At 38.8% G+C, this 23,115-nt stretch overlaps 2 protein-coding genes across 3 annotated transcripts in view; one reads left to right on the forward strand and one right to left on the reverse strand.

The window, feature by feature from the left end:
- Positions 1–340: 340 nt before the first annotated feature.
- On the reverse strand, positions 341–1,697 carry si:rp71-45k5.2 (forkhead box transcription factor). Its single transcript, XM_069195280.1, has 3 exons — positions 1,451–1,697; positions 1,218–1,313; positions 341–1,091 (listed from the first exon to the last, which is right to left on the reverse strand). The coding sequence occupies exons 1-3, from the start codon at positions 1,601–1,603 to the stop codon at positions 375–377; spliced, it is 966 nt and encodes a 321-aa protein (XP_069051381.1). The 5' UTR covers positions 1,604–1,697; the 3' UTR covers positions 341–374.
- Positions 1,698–12,366: 10,669 nt separating this feature from the next.
- ptp4a3b (protein tyrosine phosphatase 4A3b) overlaps positions 12,367–23,115 on the forward strand; it is a 54,954-nt gene continuing 44,205 nt past the window's right edge. Inside the window, exon 1 of one of the 2 annotated variants that reach the window (XM_015357483.2) lies at positions 12,367–12,515. The gene's annotated coding sequence lies outside the window, so the exon portion shown is untranslated. Of the gene's footprint in view, positions 12,516–13,232; positions 13,322–23,115 lie in introns of those variants that run through there. The other variant, XM_015357485.2, reaches the window with a different exon arrangement.

Raw genomic sequence — 23,115 nt, forward strand, 5'->3', positions numbered from 1 at the left:
GATCAAGACGTATAACTGGTACACGGTTCAATTTGTTTAAATTGGTTCTTTCCGAGAGTCATAAAGGAGTTACCTAGTCGGAAATCGCTACCACTCCGTGATTAAAACGGATGGGTATGATAAAGTTACAAATGGGGAGATCGTCCGCCCCATCTTGCTCCTTGGGTTGTCAGTAGATTGTTACCACATGGCTGGGAAGCTTGTTCCATATTCGGCAATTAAGAAAAACTTCAGAACTGCAAATAAGTTTTATAAGCATGTTTTACTTTGTATCCGAGTAAATGGAAGCGGAAAGGGCATAAGGACGCAAAACAACGTAGGATTTTGTTAATTTATTTTTATTAAAAAGATGCGGACGCTACCAAACACAAGCGTTAGCTTTCATGAGTCAAGCGGCTTGCAAACGTTAGTCCGTCATATTCGCGGTCGACCCAAACGTGTTGAGGACCCCATTGTGTCTCAGAACTGTACAGGCCCAGAGGGTAACTCAACTGGTTGCTGAAGTCCAAAGCAGTACCGGGTCTCATCATATTGATTGTTAAAGTAGGTGGAAAGGTGTGGGAAGGGAGGTAAGTAGATGAGCATATCCATTCATAAGGGTCGTCTTGTAGCAGTGTAAAACCCGATCTTGCGTACATACAGTCGATCCCATGCCTTTCTTGCCCGCTGGTGGAAAACGGATCACTAGGCTCAGTTTCCATCGGCGTGCGTCCTCGGAAATTCACGACGGTTTCACTGAAGCCAAACACCTGTTCATCCCTGTCGATGTTCCCTGCAGCTCCTCCTCGGACCACTTCCAAACTTCCCGGCAAAGGGCTCCATCTCTCAATCGACTGGGAAGATCTTTTCTCGTTTAAGATGGATTCGATTGAAAAGGAGCCGGTAAATTTTGTATTCGGCTGCTTGGCAGCGCTTGGAGTGGCCGAAGACGGAGAGTTTTCCTTCGCTCCTCTGCTCATTCTCTGAGCCAGATGCGTGAAGGTGCCCTCCAAGCCCTTAAAGTGACGTCGGAATAGTACTGGGGTGATGCGAGTTTCGTCAAACTCCCAAAAGCTTTTCTTTCCCTTGGGGTTCTCCGGATTGACGGGGACCTGGTGAATTAAAGGACACATTAAAATCAGTACCCAAATTACGCATGAGAGATTTCTTATTTGCCTCATCATGTAATACATTTCCCAAACTACACAGAAAAAAAAACCCAGTTCTTGTATACAAACCTTTACAAAGCACTTGTTGGACGTCAAAGTAACTCTGACGCAATTTTCCAGTTTTTTCTTTTGTCCCGAAACGAACCCATTAAGATTCTTCATTATCTGTAGGAAAAGGGCAGAGAAAATTCACTTTGGAGAAATATTGAAGCCATCTTTAAAAAAAGTAGTTTATAAATGTTCGGCTTTGAATAGCCGAAAGTATACGTTAAATCAGCGCATTTTACAAAGACGTATTTTACCTGAAGAAATGTCAGTCTTCTCGTTGGAGACTGCTGAATGACGCTAGCGATCAAGCCCAGGTAAGTCTGGGTTTTGACAATGCGCACATATTCCCTTTTCTGCGGTTTGGCAGAAAGTGCGCTTGGTCGAAGGTTCTCCTTGTCGGCCTGCATGTCTCCGAAGAATAAATCCTTAATCGAGTCTTTCACCACAGTTTGGTAGCCGACGTTCTCCTCTTGCTGCTGATGAGCCCGGTAACTACAGCAGTCCAAAAACCCCGGAACTATATGTAGTCCTGAAACAAAGCGTTCAATAATGGGCTGTATGCGTTCTTTAATGGGAAATTAGCATATCCACAGAAGGTGAAAACTGTGGAGGCAGCACCACTTTCAGGAATGCCTTGAGTTCATATTAAGTGGGTGGGGATTTGAATTTGTTAACGGGAGAAAATTAATCCTACATTTGCAAATTGTTTAAAGTGTTTTTTTTATAGACATGCAAAGGATAATGAGACCTTTAGAAAAGTGAAGCATATGGCGTGAATACGGTTAACAAACAGATTTGAAACCTTTCGGCATAGGCAGGTTTTTCCCCTTTTCCCTATATTGGAGTACATTTAAAAAGTGTTTGCCAACTAATGTTTAGTTATCACCGGGCAGTATTTAGAGTACTTTCACGAAAAAAAACAACCGCATCTTGAATGTTTTGCGTTTGTACTTAAATTCCCTTGCACTCCTTTTAACTAATTACCCCCATTACAAATGAGATTGCCCTCTGTTCATTAATGCGTCGTCTTCGGCACGGAATCTTTGCAAGAAATTGGAAAAGACTACCAGTTATTTTGACAACTCGATCAGTTGATACATCTTGGAAGAAAATAAACAGGTGATGTTGCTCTTAGCGGTGATGTTAATTTGTTTCAGTTAAGCGGTAACGTGTAAGAGACCTGTGCTGTCTTAAAGTTTCTAGTCGACCTGGGGCAAATAACCGCGTGTCCCGTGGATCAGAATGATTTGGAATGGGTACGACAGTCTCTCCCCTAGGATATGAACTCTTCTATTCAGGAGACAAATACCCTAATGATTGATCCACACTTCTGCCCCTTTACGTTTGCTAAAATTAAAATTAACATTTTAATTTAACATTGCGCGCAGAAAATTTTAAATGGCTTAGTGCGGAAAGATTTATAGGTGACAATTTAAAACATTCCCTGACTACTGGCGTTTACGACGTCTCGAATTCGTAGCATTTTATTCCTTTTGATTTACCAATTGTATGGACAGTAATGTCTTGGCACCTGCGTTTGCCGAATAGTTAATTTAATGGAAGCATAACAATAAGATTAAAACTAGAATGTAAAAATAAGTAGTATTGAAAAGCCTTATTATACTCATTTGTAGTAGTCCACGACTTTAGAAGTGTCACTATCTATGCTATTTTAGTTGGTTAACTTCTAGGCGTTTTTTGTTTTCTTAGGCTGCATTCCTTATCTCTCTAGTTATCATTTCCATATGTTATGCTAATTTACTCTTTTGAGAACTGTTAGTCGACAGGTCTTTTTCACAGGTATTGTGTGCCTTGTCTTACCGAATTGCTAACAATTTCAAATATTTCTGGTATGTACTTGCAGTAATCGCCTTCCTTTTTCTCGGAAATCCAAGTATTAGTTATCGAAAGATTAAGTCGCCCAATATTAACATAATAGTAATTTTTTAGAACAACTTGCGGTTTTAGAAATGGTTTATGGTCAGACCTCATATCACGTAGAAGCTTTTTTAGTAAAAGTTTAGTGCTTTTATATACAGGGTTTGAAGCAACATCCCTTTAAGACAATACTTACTGTATGCACGTTTCTTAATGTATGATGCAAACGGAGAAATGCATTAAGGTTGAAAAATTAGAGACCTGAAAGTTTCTCATGGATTTCACTGTAAATACGAAGTATACATTTCATGTCGTTCAATTCAGGTGCATATTTTTTTCCGACACTGAGCATGATTAATACTTTTTTCCCCAAATTAAGTACTGTAGAAACGTTTTTTTTTTTAAATTATTTTTTTCTAGAACTGCGCCAGTAGACCCTTCCGGCGCAAAATTGCAATATACAGTACTTTCATTGCTGTATTTATACAAACGATGTAGTGAGTATATGCTATTTTATTGCGTTTGTATTGGGATTTCTATCGCCATGTTTGTTCAGATTTTCAGGACTTAAAATTGAAATTGAAAATTGTTCAGAATCACGTCGGATGTACCTTAAAGACCGAGCTACTCATTCCCGGGCCTCAGAATCAGCGTCTTTTAAAGTTCATCTCAACAGACCTAAATTCGGATTTATTGTTTAAAAGCTGTCTGTGCAGGAAACAGCAGTATCTCTGGAAATGTTTGGACAAGGGCTTGTAGTCTATAGTGGGTACCCCCTTGGCCTTTCTCCCCACATTTTACTGTTACAATATAGGGCCATAATGCATTTTGAATATAATAATGAATATTTTGTAGAGGCACCTTTGGCAGAAATTACAGCCTTGAGTCTTCTCGGATAGGCATCTATGGGCTTTGCACATCTGGCTGCTGCAATTTTTGATCATTCTTTGTAACATTGCTCAAGCTCCTTCAGGTTGGGGAGGGGCAATTGGAGAACGGACATTTTCAATTCCTGCCGCAGATTCTCTATTAGACTGAGGTCTGGGTTTTGACTGGGCCACTCCAGAACATTGACCTGTTTGGTTCTTAAGCCACTGTCCTGTGGCTTTAGCAGTATGTTTTGGATCATTGTCGTGCTGGGAGATGTACTTTACAAGGCTGAGCTCATTGTTGAGTCTCAAAGCTAGTATCTTCTCCCTAACACAAACCTGAATTGATCATTTGAGAATTAATCAAATGACAAATTTATTTAAAAGTATATGATGTAAAACATGGAAGTATCAGTGTAAACGTGTTTCGACAAAGGCCTACAGCCTATTTTTTTCCCCACCTTTATTTTAACAGTTCAAGTTCAAGTTTATTGTCATTACACTCATATACATGGTATATGGTATAACGAAATGCTATTTGGCTAGCTCTCGGGCATAAGTAGTACAAAGAGGGGGAAAAACAACAACAACAATACAGTTGTGTAGCAAAAGAAAGACAGAGACAACAGGCAGTGTGCAAAAAAAACAGGCAATGTGCAAAACAACAGAAAGGTAACAGGTTATGTGCAAAAATATGCATCAACAGAATAAAATAAAGGGATAGAAATTATGGGGAGTGAGCTTTTGACATGTATGGTAGAGATAGATTTTCAATGTGTGTTTGCGTTTTTGGTAAGAAAGAAAGGAAGAAGGCACTGTGAGGTTCAGATCATAGGTGTGAGGTGAGAGTGAGAGAGGCTGAGAATTTAACAGTTTGATAGTGCGGGGGTCAAAACTGTAAAAACAGTTGAGTTCATGACTCTTTAAGGTTCTTAATCTTGTAATTTTCTTAGAATATGTTGACTACTATATAAAGTATTGGTTACCTTCTATAACCAGTGATGGTATAAGTTAAACCTGTACGTTTTTGGATTTAAAAAAAAAACGATACATAAATTTACTTCTCAGTGTAAAGAGTGATCACGAAGTTGAGTAGCTGTGATCCAGTTATCAGTTAATTGATGGCTCCGGTTATAGCGAAGAGCTCTTTTTCTTCACGGTAGATCTACTGACCTACTGTTCTGTATTTAATGGATTCTAATCAAGATACGAATTATTTATATCTTGTACACTCATCTGAGATTTAAGTTCTTTGTGGGCATGATTTTTTTTTTTTAAAGGAGTTAGCCACTCTGAAATACCTAGAAATCGCCGTTAAAACCCATGAGTTTTAACAAAATTAAGGCACATACTGTAAGAAAGGCCTTTCCGCCGTTTTCCATTTGGTATTGGCAACTTTTTGTTGCTACCATAAGGCCGAGTGGCATTCCTGGCAATGTATCTTTCGAAACGCGGACGGGTACAGAATAAAGTTTTCTCAACACACGACTAAAATAAGTCAAGTGCTTTACCTATTATGAAGGTCGATTATTACAGCTGGGTAAGCGAAGGTGGGAGTGACATAAAGATACCAAACGATAAACGTGATTTTTTTTCCCACATCTAGTATTTATTGATAAATTACGCACCACGTGTAAAGAGGAGAGAAATTGGCTTTTCAGGAATCAAGCGCCTTACAAGACATAAGTGCGTTATTCTTACATTTGACTCAAATGCGTGATGAGGTCAGTGTCTGAAAGAACTGTACGTGCAGATAGGGTAATTCGACTGCTTGCTTAACTTCGTTTCAAAGGACTGATCATATTGACGATTAATGAAAGCAGGTGGAAAGGTGTATGTAGGGAGATATGAGCTTATTTTATACGGATCATCTTGTAACGCTATACACCCCGATCTTGGGTACATGTAGTCGATCCCATCTCTTTCCTGTCCGCCGGCGGAAAACGGATCACTAGGCTCAGTTTCCATCAGCGTGCGTCCTCGGAAATTCACGACGGTTTCACTGAAGCCAAACACCTGTTCATCCCTGTCGATGTTCCCTGTAGCTCCTCCTCGGACCACTTCCAAACTTCCCGGCAAAGGGCTCTATCTCTCAATAGACTGGGAACGTCTTTTCTCGTTTAAGATGGATTCGATTGAAAAGGAGCCGGTAAATTTTGTATTCTGCTGCTTGGCAGCGCTTGGAGTGGCCGAAGACGGAGAGTTTTCCTTCGCTCCTCTGCTCATTCTCTGAGCCAGATGCGCGAAGGTGCCCTCCAAGCCCTTAAAGTGACGTCGGAATAGTACTGGGGTGATGCGAGTTTCGTCAAACTCCCAAAAGCTTTTCTTTCCCTTGGGGTTCTCCGGATTGACGGGGACCTGGTGAATTAAAGGACACATTAAAATGAGTACCCAAATTACGCATGAGAGATTTCTTATTTGCCTCATCATGTAATGCATTTCCCAAACTACACAGAAAAAAAAACAGTTCTTGTATACAAACCTTTACAAAGCACTTGTTGGACGTCAAAGTAACGCAATTTTCCAGTTTTTTCTCTTGTCCCAAAACGAACCCTTTTAGATTCTTCATTATCTGTAGGAAAAGGGCAGAGAAAATTCACTTTGGAGAAATATTGAAGTCATCTTATAAAAAAAAAGTAGTATATAAATGTTAAGCTTTGAATACCCGAAAGTATATACGTTCAATCAGCGCATTTTACAGAGATGTATTTTACCTGAAGAAATGTCAGTCTTCTCGTTGGAGACTGCTGAATGACGCTAGCGATCAAGCCCAGGTAAGTCTGGGTTTTGACAATGCGCACATATTCCCTTTTCTGCGGTTTGGCAGAAAGTGCGCTTGGTCGAAGGTTCTCCTTGTCGGCCTGCATGTCTCCGAAGAATAAATCCTTAATCGAGTCTTTCACCACAGTTTGGTAGCCGACGTTCTCCTCTTGCTGCTGATGAGCCCGGTAACTACAGCAGTCCAAAAACCCCGGAACTATATGTAGTAAAATTATAATATTTTCGTAGACAACCAAAGAATAATGAGGGCTACTTTAAGAATGTGAAACCTGTGGCCTTGAGGAGCACTGACGTAAAAAGAATTACTGTCTGTTTAGGCTGTAAAGCGATTTAAATTTGTACCCATTTATCCATTACAGCTGGGTATTTTACCAGAACAATTTGGGTGAGATCTTAGTCAAGGCTCTAAAAGCTGTGCCTCACCTTGTGTATATGAGCTCAAAATCCCTGAACCCTTACTATCCTTTCGTTTGTACAACGTTACTGGGTATTTCATTTATGTGTAACTGACACCTTATTTTTACATAGAGCTACTGTTCCCCTTCTATTCTTGTAGTATGCAGAAATGTCATGCTTCTTCAATTTTTTTATCTCGCCTAGGTTCGTTTAGCTATGCTTGCATTGAGTTTTTGTATATAAAAATACAGGTTTTAGTATAATCGGCTTTATGACATAAATACTGTATGTCTGTGCATGTATGACGGAAATACATTTAAGACTGAAAAACGTGAAGTAGACATTTACTGTATCGAACATTTGAATGTTGTATTTCTTGATCCAATTTCAGATGTGAATCATAGGACACACCAGTACAAAATTACAATGTATAGATACTGAACAGCTTTCCAATTACACATTAGTATCTTATGACTATTGACAATGTAAATATAAACTCCTTTAATACACCAGTTATTTCATTTTATTTGAATATTGTATGAGATTCTTTGTTACCTTATGGTTTTATGTTAGGTTGTGTTTAATGCTTTTAAATGTTAGGACACTGAGGCAAATTCCTAATTAAGGTGCTACAGCAATGAATCTTAAATATAGGCAAAATATAATGAATATATACCAGAATGTACAGTGGTGCAATGGTTTACATTGTTGCCTCCGCTCTGGAGCTCTGTGTTCAGTTCCTGGGACGCTATCTGTGTGGAGTCTGTATGTTCTCCTCGTGTTCGTGTCGGTTTCATCCCACAGTGGCAGGTTAATTTTTATCTGGGGAAAGTGGCCCTGGTGTGAGTGTGTGTTTGTCTGCCTGGCGCACATTACATGCTGAGAACAGGCTCTGGCTCCCCTGCAAACCTATAATGGATAAAGTGGTTAGAAAAGAAATAGATACTGTAACAGTATATTCAGTATTCCAGTGTAATAGAAGTGAAACAAAGCTTCTTATTTATTTGTATATATGTTTTGTATTTTGTTATATCAAACAAATTGCAATTTGGAAACTTTTAGTTTTGGTCTGGTGAGACGAGCACTGTTTGTGTTAAGACAAAAAACTTATGTTTTTTTTTATTAGATAAACTACATTAATACATGAGAAAACGCAGCTGACCTAAGCATATAGTTTTAGGAGATGTTAGGGCATGTTTAATCGGAACCGTTTGAGTGAAATTTGTCTTCCCTTTCAGTTTCTATTGGATATTTCTGAAGATGAGAGTTTACAAGATTTTTAATGTTACACCTCTGGCACATGGGAAAATAAACCACGTTTTTCACATCCTAGGCTGAATGTTGCTTTAAATTTCTCTCATGTGAGCATCCATAAATGAAACCCCCTGTACTAAAACAAGATCAATACAAATCCTTGTGCAGATTAGTTTTATTAAGAATTAAATGCATATACTTTGTTCATAAAAAGAAAAACTGATTATGCTATGAGCTTTGGGTTACACCAGAATTCCACCCAATAATGAAAACAAGTTAAAGATATAATGAGGATATATATATATACTGCATACTTTGATATGTGAATACATTTAGATATTCAGGTGCAACAGACACTAGATGGCACTACTTCACTGGTGGATGTGAGTAATAAACTAAATTTACTGTTCAGTATCTTCTCAAGCACTACCATGTTTCTGATTTGCTCTGATCTTTATTAATTTGTGAGTCAATGTTATACTGAAAAATTACTGATCTAATTTGAACATGGATTCCACTACAGCTACGTTTTTATAGATGCAGACAGTCCAAAGTAAAAAAAAATACCTGGGTCTTATGTGGCTGGTGACTTTCAAATTCCAAAGGGTCTTAAATTTGTACATATTTATCTTAATATTTTTTGGAGGAATCTGAGTGAAATTCTAGTCAAACACCAATGCCTCACTCAGGATGTGGGCCTAATACCATTCAGGAAACCTAACCACTATTTCACACTGCTGTATAGGATTTATAATGCACAAATATAAGTCCCTAAGATACAATGTTCTCTTTATAACTGTAATTCAATAATTATCATGTCTTTTAATATTGATATTCTACCAAAGTGACAAATTCAAGTGATTTTGATCATGTTTACCCAGCTCCTTGAGATCCCTAACATTCTGTGATAAACTTCAGTAGTTAAGCAACAATGGGGTGGCATTGTGGTCTTGGGGTGCTATTGTGCATGAGATTTGCATGTTCTCCCAGTGTTTGCATGTTTTGTCCAGTTGCTCCAGCTTTCTCCCACAGTCTAGAGACATACTGAAGGGTTAATTGGTTTCTGTAAACATGGAGTGAGTGTGTGCGTTTCTGTGTGCCGTTCAGGGTGTACCCCACCTTGTGCCCAGTGCATGCTGGGACAGGCACTTGGACACTGTGAGTCTGAATTGGATGAGTGGCTATTGAAAGTGATGTGGTCATGTGATTTGCACTATGCGCCAATTCAGGTCTCCCAGCATTGTTTTCATTGCTTACAGATTAATTCCCTGCCACTGGTGGCAGGGTGCTTGGCACTGGTCTCTCGTGGCTCTTGGATCCTGGGTCCAGTTCTGACCTTTTTGTGGAGTTTGAAGGATGAAGGTGCCAACACAAGGGTTTTTTCCAGGTGCCTCCTCACATTCCAAATACCTGCTTTCCAAGTTAATTAGCACAGGGACAATTTGGTGTGACTGTGTGGAGAAGGAGTCATTTCTTGTGGTCTTGTGACTGCCAGGTTATGTTCAGGCTTAATGCAACCCTTGAAGGATAAAACAAGAAACTGAACAGAAATGAATCAAAGTATTTCCTTCCATATACTAAAAATACCAAACTGGGCAAGTATAAACACTTGATTCCTTAAAAGGTTATAGACAGTTTTAACTAAAGTGATGGGGGGGAAAAAATTAAATAACGCTAAATTGTAAAGCAAAACTTAAGTTTCTAACATATGTTGCAGCTTCTGGAGTTACATAACGGGGAAAACAGACATTAAGTATTATAGCATGAGTGTGAAGGTAGTCCTGGCTAGAATGCTTTACATTACTTAGGCAGCTGGAAGGGGTATTAATTAACAAGTGTTTGAATTTCATTTTGGTGGCTGATTTAAGGCCTCATTAGGCTCTGCTGACAGACTCTGAAGCCTCATAAAAGTAATGAAGGGATCATCATAAAAGATCATTCCCTGGCTAATTCTGATTCAATGTCATTATCTGGATGAGAGTCATTTTATTAAAAATCTTTTTATTTATTGAAAATGTACATTGGAATGCAGACATTATGTGTACATTTTTAATATGTGAGGTGTAGTGGTCAATTAATACCATTTATAACTAAATTCTTCTAGTTATTATCTTTGAAGTGTGTATGTGTGTTGGTATATGTATACCTTTTAATTTCATTTTATATCATTTTGGATGAATTCAGCACTGAATTAGTTCCACTGTTTCCAGTGTAACAGATCACAGTATAAAAGTTCTGACCTGATGAGTTGCATGTAACAGTAGCTTAAAACCATTTTCATACTGTGTACACTACACTTTAATTGTATTACTAATCCTTCTGGATTTTATGACTCTATTATGAAGTTTCTATATTACACTATAGAAATATATGACACTATATTGAAGTTTGCATTTAAAGTGGCTCTATTAATGTTCTGGCCTGTCTTCCCAATCAAGCATCTTAAAGCACTCCATTGTGGCTGTAAAAGGGTTTATCATCTTTCTCTATCCTTAGCCCTAACCCCTTGTGCAGCTTTGGCACCTCTGTAATAATAAATGATACTGACTAGATCAGTGTAGTTTTCTCAGTACTTTCATGCTTTAGAGATCCTTACAAAATACTTCTAATCAATAAATCTGGAGTTCAAAACTACAACCCATTCTTCGTGTTTGAAGGGCGGTCCATGGTACTTATTCAATTCTCTGGAATTCTCTGCTTATTCCCTGAACTGGATACTGCAGTTGGGGGCGGGTGTTTAATTTAAAAAGAAAGTAATCCTGGAGATTTACAAGGTGGTGATCAATTTTTGTGTAAAGGTATCACAACAGTGATCCCCTGTTTTCCCCCATACACTTAGTAGAAACCTGTGCCAATGTGTCTTTATACAGTAGTCCTCTTCTTTTTATAACGCCACTCAATACTTCATCCGTCAGTAATTTCCTATTCTATATTTGCTTGACTGCATGTTTTACTCCTTCCAGAAAAAAAAAAAACATCCAGTACTTCATCCGTGACCAGGTGAAATCTGTTTGATCTTCATTTGCACTATATTGTTGTTAAGAGCTCTTTTTTGGCATTCATTTTTCTTGACAATAACTTTGGGGCTTTTGACTATGGTTACATCGTCTCCATTTATTGCCACATTCTGCTTTTTCTGGTCTAATCTTTAAGTTTTGTTGCATTTTATTTTCAACTGTTTTCCCAGTTCAATCATCTTATGACCTCTTTGACGTATTTGTTAAATTTTCAGTGTTCAATGCATTTGGATTTTAAATTGAGTTCATTTTTTCCATTAACCTTGTAGTGTTATGTAATTAGGTAACGTATATTAGCACTGGGTTTAAATATTCATCGGAAGAAATCCGTGTAAGATAGTGTTTGCTATAACCTTGATTGGAAAGTAAATTTGTGCGTTTGTGCTTGTTTCAATTTTAATCTGATTATCGGAGCGTTGTGAATTTAATTGTCATTACCAATAAATCCTCTGCATCTTGCTTATTCCGCTAAACTTTTATTTTCCCTTTTTCCTTTGTGTGCTGCTACTGTGTAATTACATCTTAGATGTTAAGAAGCGTCTCCTAATCACGAGTAGTTTGGTAGACGCCTGAGTTAATTAACCTTTCGCAGAATTAATTTTGTCTTGAATATTTGCATCATTTTCATCCTCAAGAACCGATATATACATATATTTAATTCCGCAATATTACTCCGAGTTATATCTCCCTCAAGAGCACCGATCTCGTTAAAATGGCCTTAAAAGACAATTTGGCTCACACGTTCAAAATGAATAGTGAATTGTCTTGGAGTATTGTAAACACCCGAGAATAAAATAGCTCCCAATAATGCTGTTTTGGGACGAACTGCCGAGGAAACCGCTATTTCACCAGACGTTTAATCCCGCCGCCAATTTCTTGAGTCCGCCCAACACTGCTCTTTGCAACTACGCAGCATGATGACAAAGCGCGTCCCCATGGAGACGGGAGGAGGGACAAAAATGTAATTTTGCTTCTGAAATCACATGGACCGAGTTTCGCTATGCTGCCCTATGACTAGCTCATGCGATATTGTGTAGTATGTCTGAATGCACAATTTAAAATAGAAGGGAGAGTATTTTGGTGGGGAGGAAGAAAAGAAAAGACGTTTTCCGTATTTGGCATTGGTGAGTAGGAAGATCTCCTCTCCTGGAGGAAAGAAGGGAGTGTGAATACCTGGCTCTGAGTCTCGGACGAGCAGATCGTGGCTGCTCGGATTTGATTCAGGGCCAGTATTGTATATGCAGAAAATGTACTTTTGCATGTCTTCTTCCGAGAAGATGGTTCTTGTATGTTCCGGTGAATGCGATGTGCAAATGTCTTTTTTTTTTTACCGATTGTTAAAACAACACATCCGACTGCTTGGTTTGAATCCGGCGTGCTGGGGGGTGAAGGCAACAGGTTTAAGGGAATGATGAAAATAATTTAGCCAATATAGATTCTCCACGTTATCTGCACCGATCCAGGAAAGGACAATGTTGAAAATGAGAAATTGGAAATACTCAGGTCAAAGGAACCGTTTAACCTACAAAGAAAGGGTCCTTACCGGAAACAAAGAACGTGCAATGCTCATTACAAAGGGTGTCTGCAGGCGATAAAGCTATTGCACTGACTCCACTATAATTAACAGATGAGTGCTAATTAGCCGGTAGATTCATAAAAATGTGCTGCAATATAAATTGCTCGCCTTTCAAGTGTAGAAAGATGAATCTCAATCCGTTTGTGATGAAACAATGGAGATGTCTATTACAGTAGGGAGAAATACAGATAAAGGCAGTGTGGTGAGATGTAGGTCTAATACAATACAGAATTTACAATATTTTCTGTCTAAACGGCTGTATATTTTAAAACGTTAATCGACAATCCTCCCCAACAAAAACAGATAAAGGCGTTTTCCTTTTTATGGAAAGCGTGTGACTTTGGTGTTGGCAAGGTTAGTAGAAAATTAATTTTTGAGACCTTGTTGTAGCTCTTTTACCAGAAAGAAGAAAAAAGCAATTAAAACAAAAGACAGCAGACGTACATATTGTATTACAGCATGCCCTATATATTTTTTAATGTGGTAAACTCTAAATCTGTTTAAAACGTTTCATTGTAGATTTTGTAAAAGTAAACAAGTGGTAGATTAATTTGAGTAACAGCTGTTTCTCAGTATGACAAAATGGGAGAACAATGATAATTACGGTTGGATAATGTCAATAAAAACGAGTGAAAATTTTAGTATTGTCGATCTATTCTCACTTTTTCTACTGCAGATAGGAAAATGGAAAAAGGAGTTTTTTGTTGTATGGGTATTAGAATGTTATTTTGTTAATTTATCATATTTAAGGCACCTATATTTGAAGTCTTCAGATAAACAGTTAGTTAGTATTGGATGATGGATTATCATTTTCCCACAAGGGAATGCTTTTAATACAATTTATTTCAGTCATAATAGATTTCCACACTTGCTTTGACTGTTGCATTGCAAACTATTTTAAGTAAGTCTATGTAAGTGCCCAGTCTCAGCTAGGAAAATCATCTTGTTGTTTGAAATGCCAGGAAGAGAAACAATGCTCTGCAGACTTCTGAATATGTTAATTTGTTAACTAATTGCATTTTAATTCTAAAAAAATCAAGTCCACTAAGGAGAGTGCCCACAACAACCACCTGTATTTTTAAAATGCACACATTCCTTAATTAGAGCTTTCCTTTGTGGTTATGTATTTTAAAAATGAAAGATATAAAACACTTCATATTTTTACATGTTTGCTAGCACCTTATTATATAGGCTGACTTATACTGCATGTCCCAGATACAGCAGTGTTTTGTTTCTCTAGAACTAGGAAAAAATTAAAGTAGTTGTAGTACAGTGCCTTGGATGAAGTGGGCCAAAGATCTTCTCAGACTTTAACAGTTATTATTCAAGAGCACTGAGATTAACAGAGAGAAATAGGCCTGTGTTAACGTTAAACTTTGTGATTAGTTTTCGGTGATTGCCGTTTTACATTGTTTGGGACTTTGAGATTGATTCCTGGTTCCAAATGACTGGAACAGGTTACACAGTGGGCTTTTTCTCTCCTCTCTCAGTAATCAAACATGGAGCCTAGGTCTATCCTAAAAACCTTCCTCTGGGTTCGGGTTAAAAATAAGAGTGAAATGTAGACTTTAGGAGGGAAATAAAGAAACAGCCTTTCCTGTCTAGTCAAAGGTAGAATACGTCCTCCTCATCGTGGTTAAAGGAAATATTGCCATTTCCACTACACAGTGCTCTGTGCCTTCGTTTGTCAAATATTGTTTGAACAGAATCAGATCAAATGTATCTGTAACCAGGTGTTTCCAGGGGCTTCTAAATGAAAAGCACACAAAATGAGAAACTACAGTTTTTCACCAACCACATCCTGTTTTTCATACAGGCTTGGAGAAAAACTCATGTCAATGTAAATGAACGTACATTACTCTTTTGTTGCAAGATTGTTTTCATCTCCGACAGCCAGTACGTCATTTTGGAAGACCTGGTGTATTGTAGTTCCTTATGTTAAATTGGAAGGTCTCACGAGAGGTTTAGAAGAATGGGGTGATTTGAACCAAAGAGGTCCAAATTATCAGCAACAGAACTTGTGACACAGGAGAATTCAGTCTTTCATGAAATTGAAGGTTTATGTCCAGGAGTGACAAACGTAGTGCTGGGATTTCACCTCTTTTTTTGTGTGTAAAATGCTTTAATTAAAAATCAGTTCTGTTTTATACGGTATTTCTTCCTTAAAAAAAACAACAAATGTATTGAGATTTATAAAAAGTTAATTCAGGGCTGTTCGTATGAAGTCATCCTAATTTTAAAGGGTCGTCTTTCATTTCTGTGACTGGAACCAAATTGGCGGCGTCCTCTTAAAGTAATGGAAATTGCCACCTCTTACCTGTAGTATAATGTAAACGTGGAGAGTTGTCATAGTGAATATTGTGTTTTCTTTTGACTGAAATGAAGGGCATTATTTTAGAAGTGGGTGATCAAGGATAGATTTTATGGTGTTGCTTGCAATCCAGTGGTGTGGGGTTGGACTGCATATTGACTGTAATGGTCTTGAGGAAACCGTTGGGATTCACAGTTTGCTAGATCTGCCTCACCCTCACCCTTGTGGGGGTCAGGAAAAAAGCTACCCAGCCATGTCGTTGAAGCTCATACACTGGTTTCTTTTGAAGAAATGGTGAGATGAGGTTCTTGGATCTACCCAATGAGCTAGAAAGGATATGATGGGGGTCCTCTCAATTATAACCTTTCTTATGTTATCATTCCCCCAGTCTGCAGCTGGTTGTCTTATTACATTGTATCCAGTGTAATGACTGCAAAGAGATCTGCGGCTATCAAGGTAGCAGGTGTGAAGTAAACAACCTTGTCTTATTTTCTGATGTCATTTAACAGCTTGGTGTTGTTAAAGCCCGACTGTTACACTTGGAAACCCCACATATTTATTCTTATTAATCAATTTGTTGAATTTGTCACGTCTGTTAGGGATTAAGCTGTTGTGGACTGTGAATAGATACTGCATGTTAGTCACATGGGTGGCCAAGAGAGGCTTAGGCTGGCTTCGTGCCATGCAGATAGCAGCCAGGGCTAAGACTACAGTAACTGAGAGAACTACTGGTCACTGGGATCTATGGATACAATAAATGGAGATTATTCAGTGTTGTCGAAAGGCCAGAGTTTTCCCCCCTGGTTATGAGATGCCATCAAATCTTTATAGTTGCATATTTATGACATTGGAGGTGTTATGATCCATTTTTTTTTTACTTTTGTGACGTTACAGTAATTGCTATTAATTGTAAATAGGCAAATCTGAGTTTAGACAGCCTGTGCTAAAGCTGGCGTCATACTACAGGGCTCGACTCGATGCTTGTCAAATTTGCCGACTGCAGATGCTGAATCTCGCTGCCTTTTCTGTCCTAGAGGGATCACAGAGGGTGACCGATTACATGACTTTTCATCACGGTTCCGAATCTCGTATTGCTCCGGGCAAGTACTGCGAGGTCGCCTCATTTTGGCAGCCAATCAACGTGGAGCCCACCTGGAATAAGAGGAGCACCGCCCAAAAGTAAACCAACAAACGCAAAACGGTGAACAGACATCTGTGCTGGCTCCAAAGCTCGACGAGCCTCTCCATTTGCACAGTCTAAAACACTCCAGCAGCCATATCACTCTGCAACTCGCAACTGGCAACCCACTGAAGCTAAGCAGGTGTGAGCCTGGTCAGTACCTGGATGGGAGACCATTAGGGAAAAACTAAGGTTGCTGCTGGAAGAGGTGTTAGTGGGGCCAGCATGGGGTGCTAACCCTATGGTCTGTGTGGGTCCTAACGCCCCAGTATAGTGATGGGGACGCTATACTGTAAACAGGTGCTGTCCTTTGGATGAGACATAAAACAGAGGTCCTGACTCTCTGTGGTCATTAAAAATCCCAAAAATTTCCCATTGGCCCTTACCAGTCATGGCCTCCTAATAATCCCCATCTATGAATTTGCTTCATTACTCTGTTTTCCTCCCCACTGATAGCTGATGTGTGGTGAGCGTTCTGGTGCACTATGGCTGCCGTCACATCATCCAGGTGGGGCTTCACATTGGTGGTGGTGGAGGGGAGTCCCCATTACCTGTAAAGCGCTGTGAATGGAGTGTCCAGAAAAGAGCTATATATAATTGCACATATATAAGTGTAAGCAATTAAATTAATTTCTTCTTTCCTTGCGGCTGCATTGTACTTCCGGTTGAGCGCTCGTTAGCTGTTGCCTTTCACAGACACAAGAGCCCACCCCTACGACTTGCGACTCGCTATGAGAAAATCAAATCTGTTTGATATCGTAGTGAGTCGTGGAGGGTCACAGGGACTATAACTGAGTCCCACTACACAACTGACAGTAAAGGGCGGCACGCTGCGACTCTCTACAGCTCACTGTGATTTTCTTACGATTCTGTAAATGAAGGCTACGCCTGAAAATCGTAGGCAAAGTTGTGTAGTGTGATGCTGGGTATACCAAAACGTATCTTTGAGATCTGCTTAGTTGTTTTACTTGCGTTTTCAGTATCGGATACCAAGAAGTAATTGCATATGGTCTTTCCCACAGAATGTAAGTTGTACTGTACGTCGCATATTCATATTTGCATGTTCAGTACATATTTTAAATGAGTAAAAACCTTTTTCAGCCATCTGTTGTCAGCAGCCGTAAACTGCTAAAACTGAGGTATACTTTGAGTACTACTAGGTTCGGTGTTCATGCTTTGTGTCATTTAGACCGTTTTTATCCAACAGTTAAAAGAAGGATTTACAAAGTACAACAATCTAAGAGATAATATTCTGTATTCTTATAAATACTGTTAATAGGCTTTACCACTAAATGGACAGTACCACCTCTGTTAAGTTATGATTGCCGCTACAAGCAACATGCAAAAATCAGTAAGCTTTGACTTTTAATAGAAATTAATACCATATCAAGCTCGCTTTTGTGTTTACCAGTTCTAATATGTTGAAAAATGAGATACGTTTTGTCATGCCGCATGGGATGCCATTTTCTACCTCTGGTTTGGAATTTGTCAACCTGGATATGGTTGACTTAAAGTATTTGCCAGTGTTGGTCACACCTTTTCCTATTGTAAGCTGCAGTTCCATTGTGATCCCAGCCTAAAGATGAGCATTGCTGCAATTTGTCATCAGTATGGTTTTTTTCCTTCAAAGGATCTGAAAGAGGCAGACCGAGAAATCTGATGCGTTAGGATGCTTTGTCCACCCTCCCCCATGTGGAATCTGAAGTTTATTTTTGTACAAGTTACCTGCTGCAGAGGTGCAAACAGTTGCTGCATGTCTTGCAGTGTTAACTTCACAGTCCATTGGAATGTGGCACTTTCTCACCTGGCATCATCACCTGTCCCCCACTTCTAGTACGATAGGTACAGGAAAAGGAATTTTCACCCCCCCGAGATTTCCAAACCCCAGGGAGTCCTCAGTCTTATCAAGCCCATTGAGCTCAAGAGCTCATGAAAGCTGTGAAAGAGACATAATGGAGCCCTGTTACTGGATGAATATCAATAGTAATGATTCACATTCCTTAAATTCCTGACAGCCACCAGGCACCAGGCAATCGGACAACAGTTGAGGGGGTGCTCTGTTCAAATACCAATTTGTGCAGACTTAAGTTTTGCTGTGACACATGGGGCCCCAGCTTTTCAACATGTATCATCTATGTATCTGCATGACGTTTGTATAAACTACCGTATCCTTTGTCTTGCAAAATCCAGTTTATCCCTTTTGTAACTTTCCAGAAGTAATGCTACAGTTTTTATACAAGAACTGTTGTCTTTTTTTTTTTTTGCCTGATCCGTTACAGAAGCCAAACCTTTGCAGTGTTTCTTTGTCCTTAATCAAATTGTAGCTTGTCGCATTCTTGAAGTCTTAAACTTCTCTTTATCACTCTCTGCATAACATCATATCCGTACCCACAACCAGGATTTGCTATTCTATGACATAATGTAAGATTGTAGAAAAAAAAGAGGAATTTGTAAGAGTTATGTATAAGAAATTTGGAGACTACGTTTTAATACGAAGCATTTTAAAAAAACAGGTTTGAAATCAAACAGGATTCAATTCCACTCTTCGAAATCCATGTATAGCACACATATACTGTCATTTATTTTTCTACTTAGGAACTGTATTCTGCATTATTCTAGGATTTTTATTCTATATTAAAATTTGCTTTTCTTTTTGACCTCTGTTAAATTACCTATTTGGCCAATAGGTTAAAATATTGTAAGTGATTCAGATCACCTGTTTTTTAAATGGGTTGTCCTTTCTAGAGTGTAAAGGAACAGATAAGAGGTTTATTCCATGCTGAAAAGAGAAGAAAGAAAACGCGATGTTTCAGCCATGGAGCCTTCTTCAGGTGTGAGCTAGAGAATTTCTTCTCTTTTCAGCATGGAATAAACCTTTACTTGTTCCTTTGCAGCCTACGCATGCTGACGCAGCTACCCACCTGAACTACTACTTTCTAGAGTGTTGTCACCTTAAAAAGTACAGTCAAATTTAAATCTAGTCATTTGTTATCTTCACCTGTTTGTCTGGTCAGGCTAATCTATAGTACACTGAGTCTCTGGTTTGTGTTGACTTTAGATAACATTTTATGCTTCTCAGAGTTTTCTCTAGTAGTCTTCAGGGTATATTTCCCTCTGTACCCCCCAAAGGAAGGTTCCACAATCCCTCTGGAGATGGAGAAATAGTTGTTTTGAAAAGACGCGTCTTTGGGGAGCAATTAATTTTGAGGTCTTCAAGCACGTTTTTGCCTTCAGTTTGACATTGCACTACAGTCATTTCTTTGTGCATTTGTGGAGGGTTTTTGAAAATACTTTTCTCTGCAGTGTTTTTCTAGACCAACCTCGAGCAAGCTTTGCCGATTTGACGTAATTCGGTTTTTTCTTCTCGTCTCCGCATTTCATCAAAGCTAAGTTGAATGACGAAGTGCAACAAGCAGAGATCGGGGTTCTGTATTTTGAGGCTTTGTTTTCCTTGAGTGTTTTTGTCTGTATGGCATTAAATATATCCATGATCTGTGAATCAAGGTATGAATGTAAAAGCTCAACTAAAGATTTTAAAAGAATTTTCTTGATTCTCCTGCTTTTAAGCATCTAGTGTGAAAAGAGCCAACTTTAACCTGACTTACTTCACCGTCTCTATCTCTGAGTTAAGGGATATATTGTAATTTAACTAAAATAGAATATGTAAACTGGGCAAAGGCAAATCTGAATATAGCCAGCATTCTTTGGAAGTGTACACTTACAGCTCTAGTGCTATAAGCCCAAATTCTAGTTCACTTATTTGCATCTGACTGACTACCTTTACATTTATATTAGTTTAAAAGAATCATATTAGCAATAACTCTGGTATAGGTCTTTTAGGCCTTTTCTTTGGGGTTCTCTTCTATACTGTGCTGTTTCTGTGCCCTTTTCTTACTGCTGAACCTGTTTTGTTTTGTTTCAGAAAACCCTATAAATAGGAGTTTTCGTCTTGAGCTAGAGCATATCATTGTTTTGGTGTCCGAAATGACTTGGATCTTGTCTGGAGGGCTGGAGATGGAGGAAGCAAGCGCCCACTGACTGGGTTAACCTAGCTTTGTGCAGAAACCCCAGGATTATGTGGTGTCGCCCAACACTAGACCCTTTCAGTCATTGTGTTGCATTATCGGACATAACAATCATATCTTTCTCGAGGGGTGGGGAGGCTTCTAGCCTTTTTTTTTAATAGGGCAGAAATGCAATACTGCAGCTCATTTTGGGGACTTTTATCGAAACAAACAGCATAACTAGATATGGGGGTACCGTTGGGCTTTTTTCATCTCCAGTTTCCCAGAGGGCTGGATTTCTGTTAACTGTGGCATGCGTATAAAATACTAAAATTTTTGAAGCCGTAGCTTGTATTACCAGCCTGTGCACAGCTGGCTCAAGGGCCCTTCCTTTTAATAAAAACGAGGGCATTCTCAGGACTGATGAGAATTTCGCACTGCCTCCCCTCATGAGGATGCAGAATCCTAAATGCTTCCACATGACCCCCTTTTCTGTGCCAGACCCAGCTGTTCCCTTGCAGAGAGTGACGTTAAAAGTCTTCAACTTCCAGTGTCCCTCCATGGTCAGGGTTAGATTGTGGCTTCTCGATGAAGCTAGCTCCCCGATTTTTTTTTTTACTTTTTATTTGCCAGGAGTGGGTTTATGAAAGAACACATTTGGGCGAGTTTCCAGAGCACTTACAAGATTCAGCTGTGCTCTGAGAAAACAAAACTTGATTAAAAATCGCTGCTCTGTAGCTGGTTAACCCTGACTTTTTTTTTTTCTATTTTCAAAATGGGGGCAGAGAAGATGGCAAAATATCAAGGTCACATTTACTATGTAAATGTAACCTTTCGTGATCTGAATATATTCGTACATGCAACTTCTATCATTTTATACTATAAGACCACAGACATTTATCATTTTCTGTGATTTTTGGGGGGTTCCACTGTTTTAAAGGAGTTAACAATACTGATAAAGCAGAACAAATCCACTTTCTCCATATTTGTTTAGTAGACCAAAGACCACACTCCTTGCTCTGGCCTGACTCCAGTAACCCTTTTGATTTCTGCCCTAACAGCAGGTAGTATCTGCCACTTTTTGCCAAGGTACAGTGGAATCCTCTCTGGTATCTTTTAGCATTATTTTATGAATTCCAGTTGGATTAAGGATGTAGAAAAAAAAAGGACAAAACATTGTCCATTTGTTTTAATACCTACACATTGACCTAGAAAGTTTATTTTCTGTATTAATATAACAGAATCGTTTGACATGTATAATATTTTTAAACACAAACACGTGCTGTGTAAAGCATCATTTTGGCAAGGAAGGAAGTCAACTCTTTTGAAATTCCTTCCTGTGTACAAACTCCTTATCTATGTCCACTGAAGAGAACAAATAAACAAAGTGTAGCCATTGGCTTTAATGATTGCTGGATAGCATCTTGTACTACCTGACCTATAAATTGCGAGGTTGTGTGATCACTGTCGATAAAGGGTATTTAGACACACCAAGTGTAACTTATCGCTGTTATTGCCAGCACTGTTATGGTCGGTAAACTTCTTGCCACCTACAGTATCATGTGTTTGTGGGGAATTTTATTTTCCTGGAGGTTACTTGGTTTTCCAGTTATTGCCAGTTTCTCTCAGCAGTTTTGTGAGTAAGATATATCATTTGTTGTTCCATTGCTTCTCTTGTGATTACTGACTTGGGTTTTTCAGTCCAGTAACAAAGCCCTATTCTCTTGTTTTGAAGGCTCTCAATTAAAAGTTTCCATTCCATGTGAAGTTCAATAGTTACTTTTGGTATGCAGAAATTCTGTTTTTCCATTTTTCACAGCTACAGATCCATTTACTCACATTGGCTAAAATTGAGGGGGTGCTGCATTATGCTTTGATATACATTCCCACTGTAACCCACATGATACATTCCATTTCTTGTGTTTTTTACAACACTTTTAGTGTAACATTTCTGTAAGCAGCTCTTATGATAATTCTTATTTACAGTAACCATCAAATGGTTGTTTCCCCGGCAAAAGAGCTAAATGTGTAGCAGCTGGTATTTCTATCCAGTGATATTTCAATGACGGGCAGCTGAACACAAGTGTGATCACAAATGATCGGATTTCGGTTTTGTTAATAAATGTTATGTTCATCACCAGATCTCACAACTTTGTAGGAACTAACAACTGCTGTGATGTTTATCTCAACTGAAAATGTTTGTAACCCACATGTATAACCAATATCTGCTTTTGCTTGCGGGATAGGCTACTAAAAGAGAGCTTATTTCACAGAGTCATCTTCCACATTTCCAGTGTATAGGTGTATCCAATGATAAAGTTCACCAATGCAATCTTTGGGCTTGGTGCAGATTCAAGAAGCACAACCTGTGTTTAAAGCTCTATATTTTGGGCTCCATCTGGCACTGGGATCATCGAGTTAATCGGAAGGATTAACTCGATGAGCAACTCGGGAGTCATGGTATAATTTTTCAACTTTAGTCACAGCTCAAACTAAAATGCACAAGAATGTCTCCTGCCTCAGCTTCCTTGTGCTAGCCCCCTATGGATTGCAGAGTCAATCTAAAAATACATTTTCTGACTATTAAGGGATTGAATAGTTTCTCTTGATTGCATTAAGGAGCGTGCAACTCCCATCTAGGCTTATGTGAAAT

Source organism: Lepisosteus oculatus, chromosome 10 (assembly GCF_040954835.1).
Source record: "Lepisosteus oculatus isolate fLepOcu1 chromosome 10, fLepOcu1.hap2, whole genome shotgun sequence".
Taxonomy (NCBI): domain Eukaryota; kingdom Metazoa; phylum Chordata; class Actinopteri; order Semionotiformes; family Lepisosteidae; genus Lepisosteus; species Lepisosteus oculatus.

Excerpts from the sequence above, each read along its gene's own strand:
- si:rp71-45k5.2 (XM_069195280.1), bottom strand. The coding sequence starts at position 1,603 with ATGCAGGCCGACAAGGAGAACCTTCGACCAAGCGCACTTTCTGCCAAA. Across the intron at positions 1,314-1,450 it reads GAAGACTGACATTTCTTCAG|ATAATGAAGAATCTTAATGG; the intron begins GTAAAATACGTC and ends CTTTTCCTACAG. Across the intron at positions 1,092-1,217 it reads CCAACAAGTGCTTTGTAAAG|GTCCCCGTCAATCCGGAGAA; the intron begins GTTTGTATACAA and ends TTAATTCACCAG.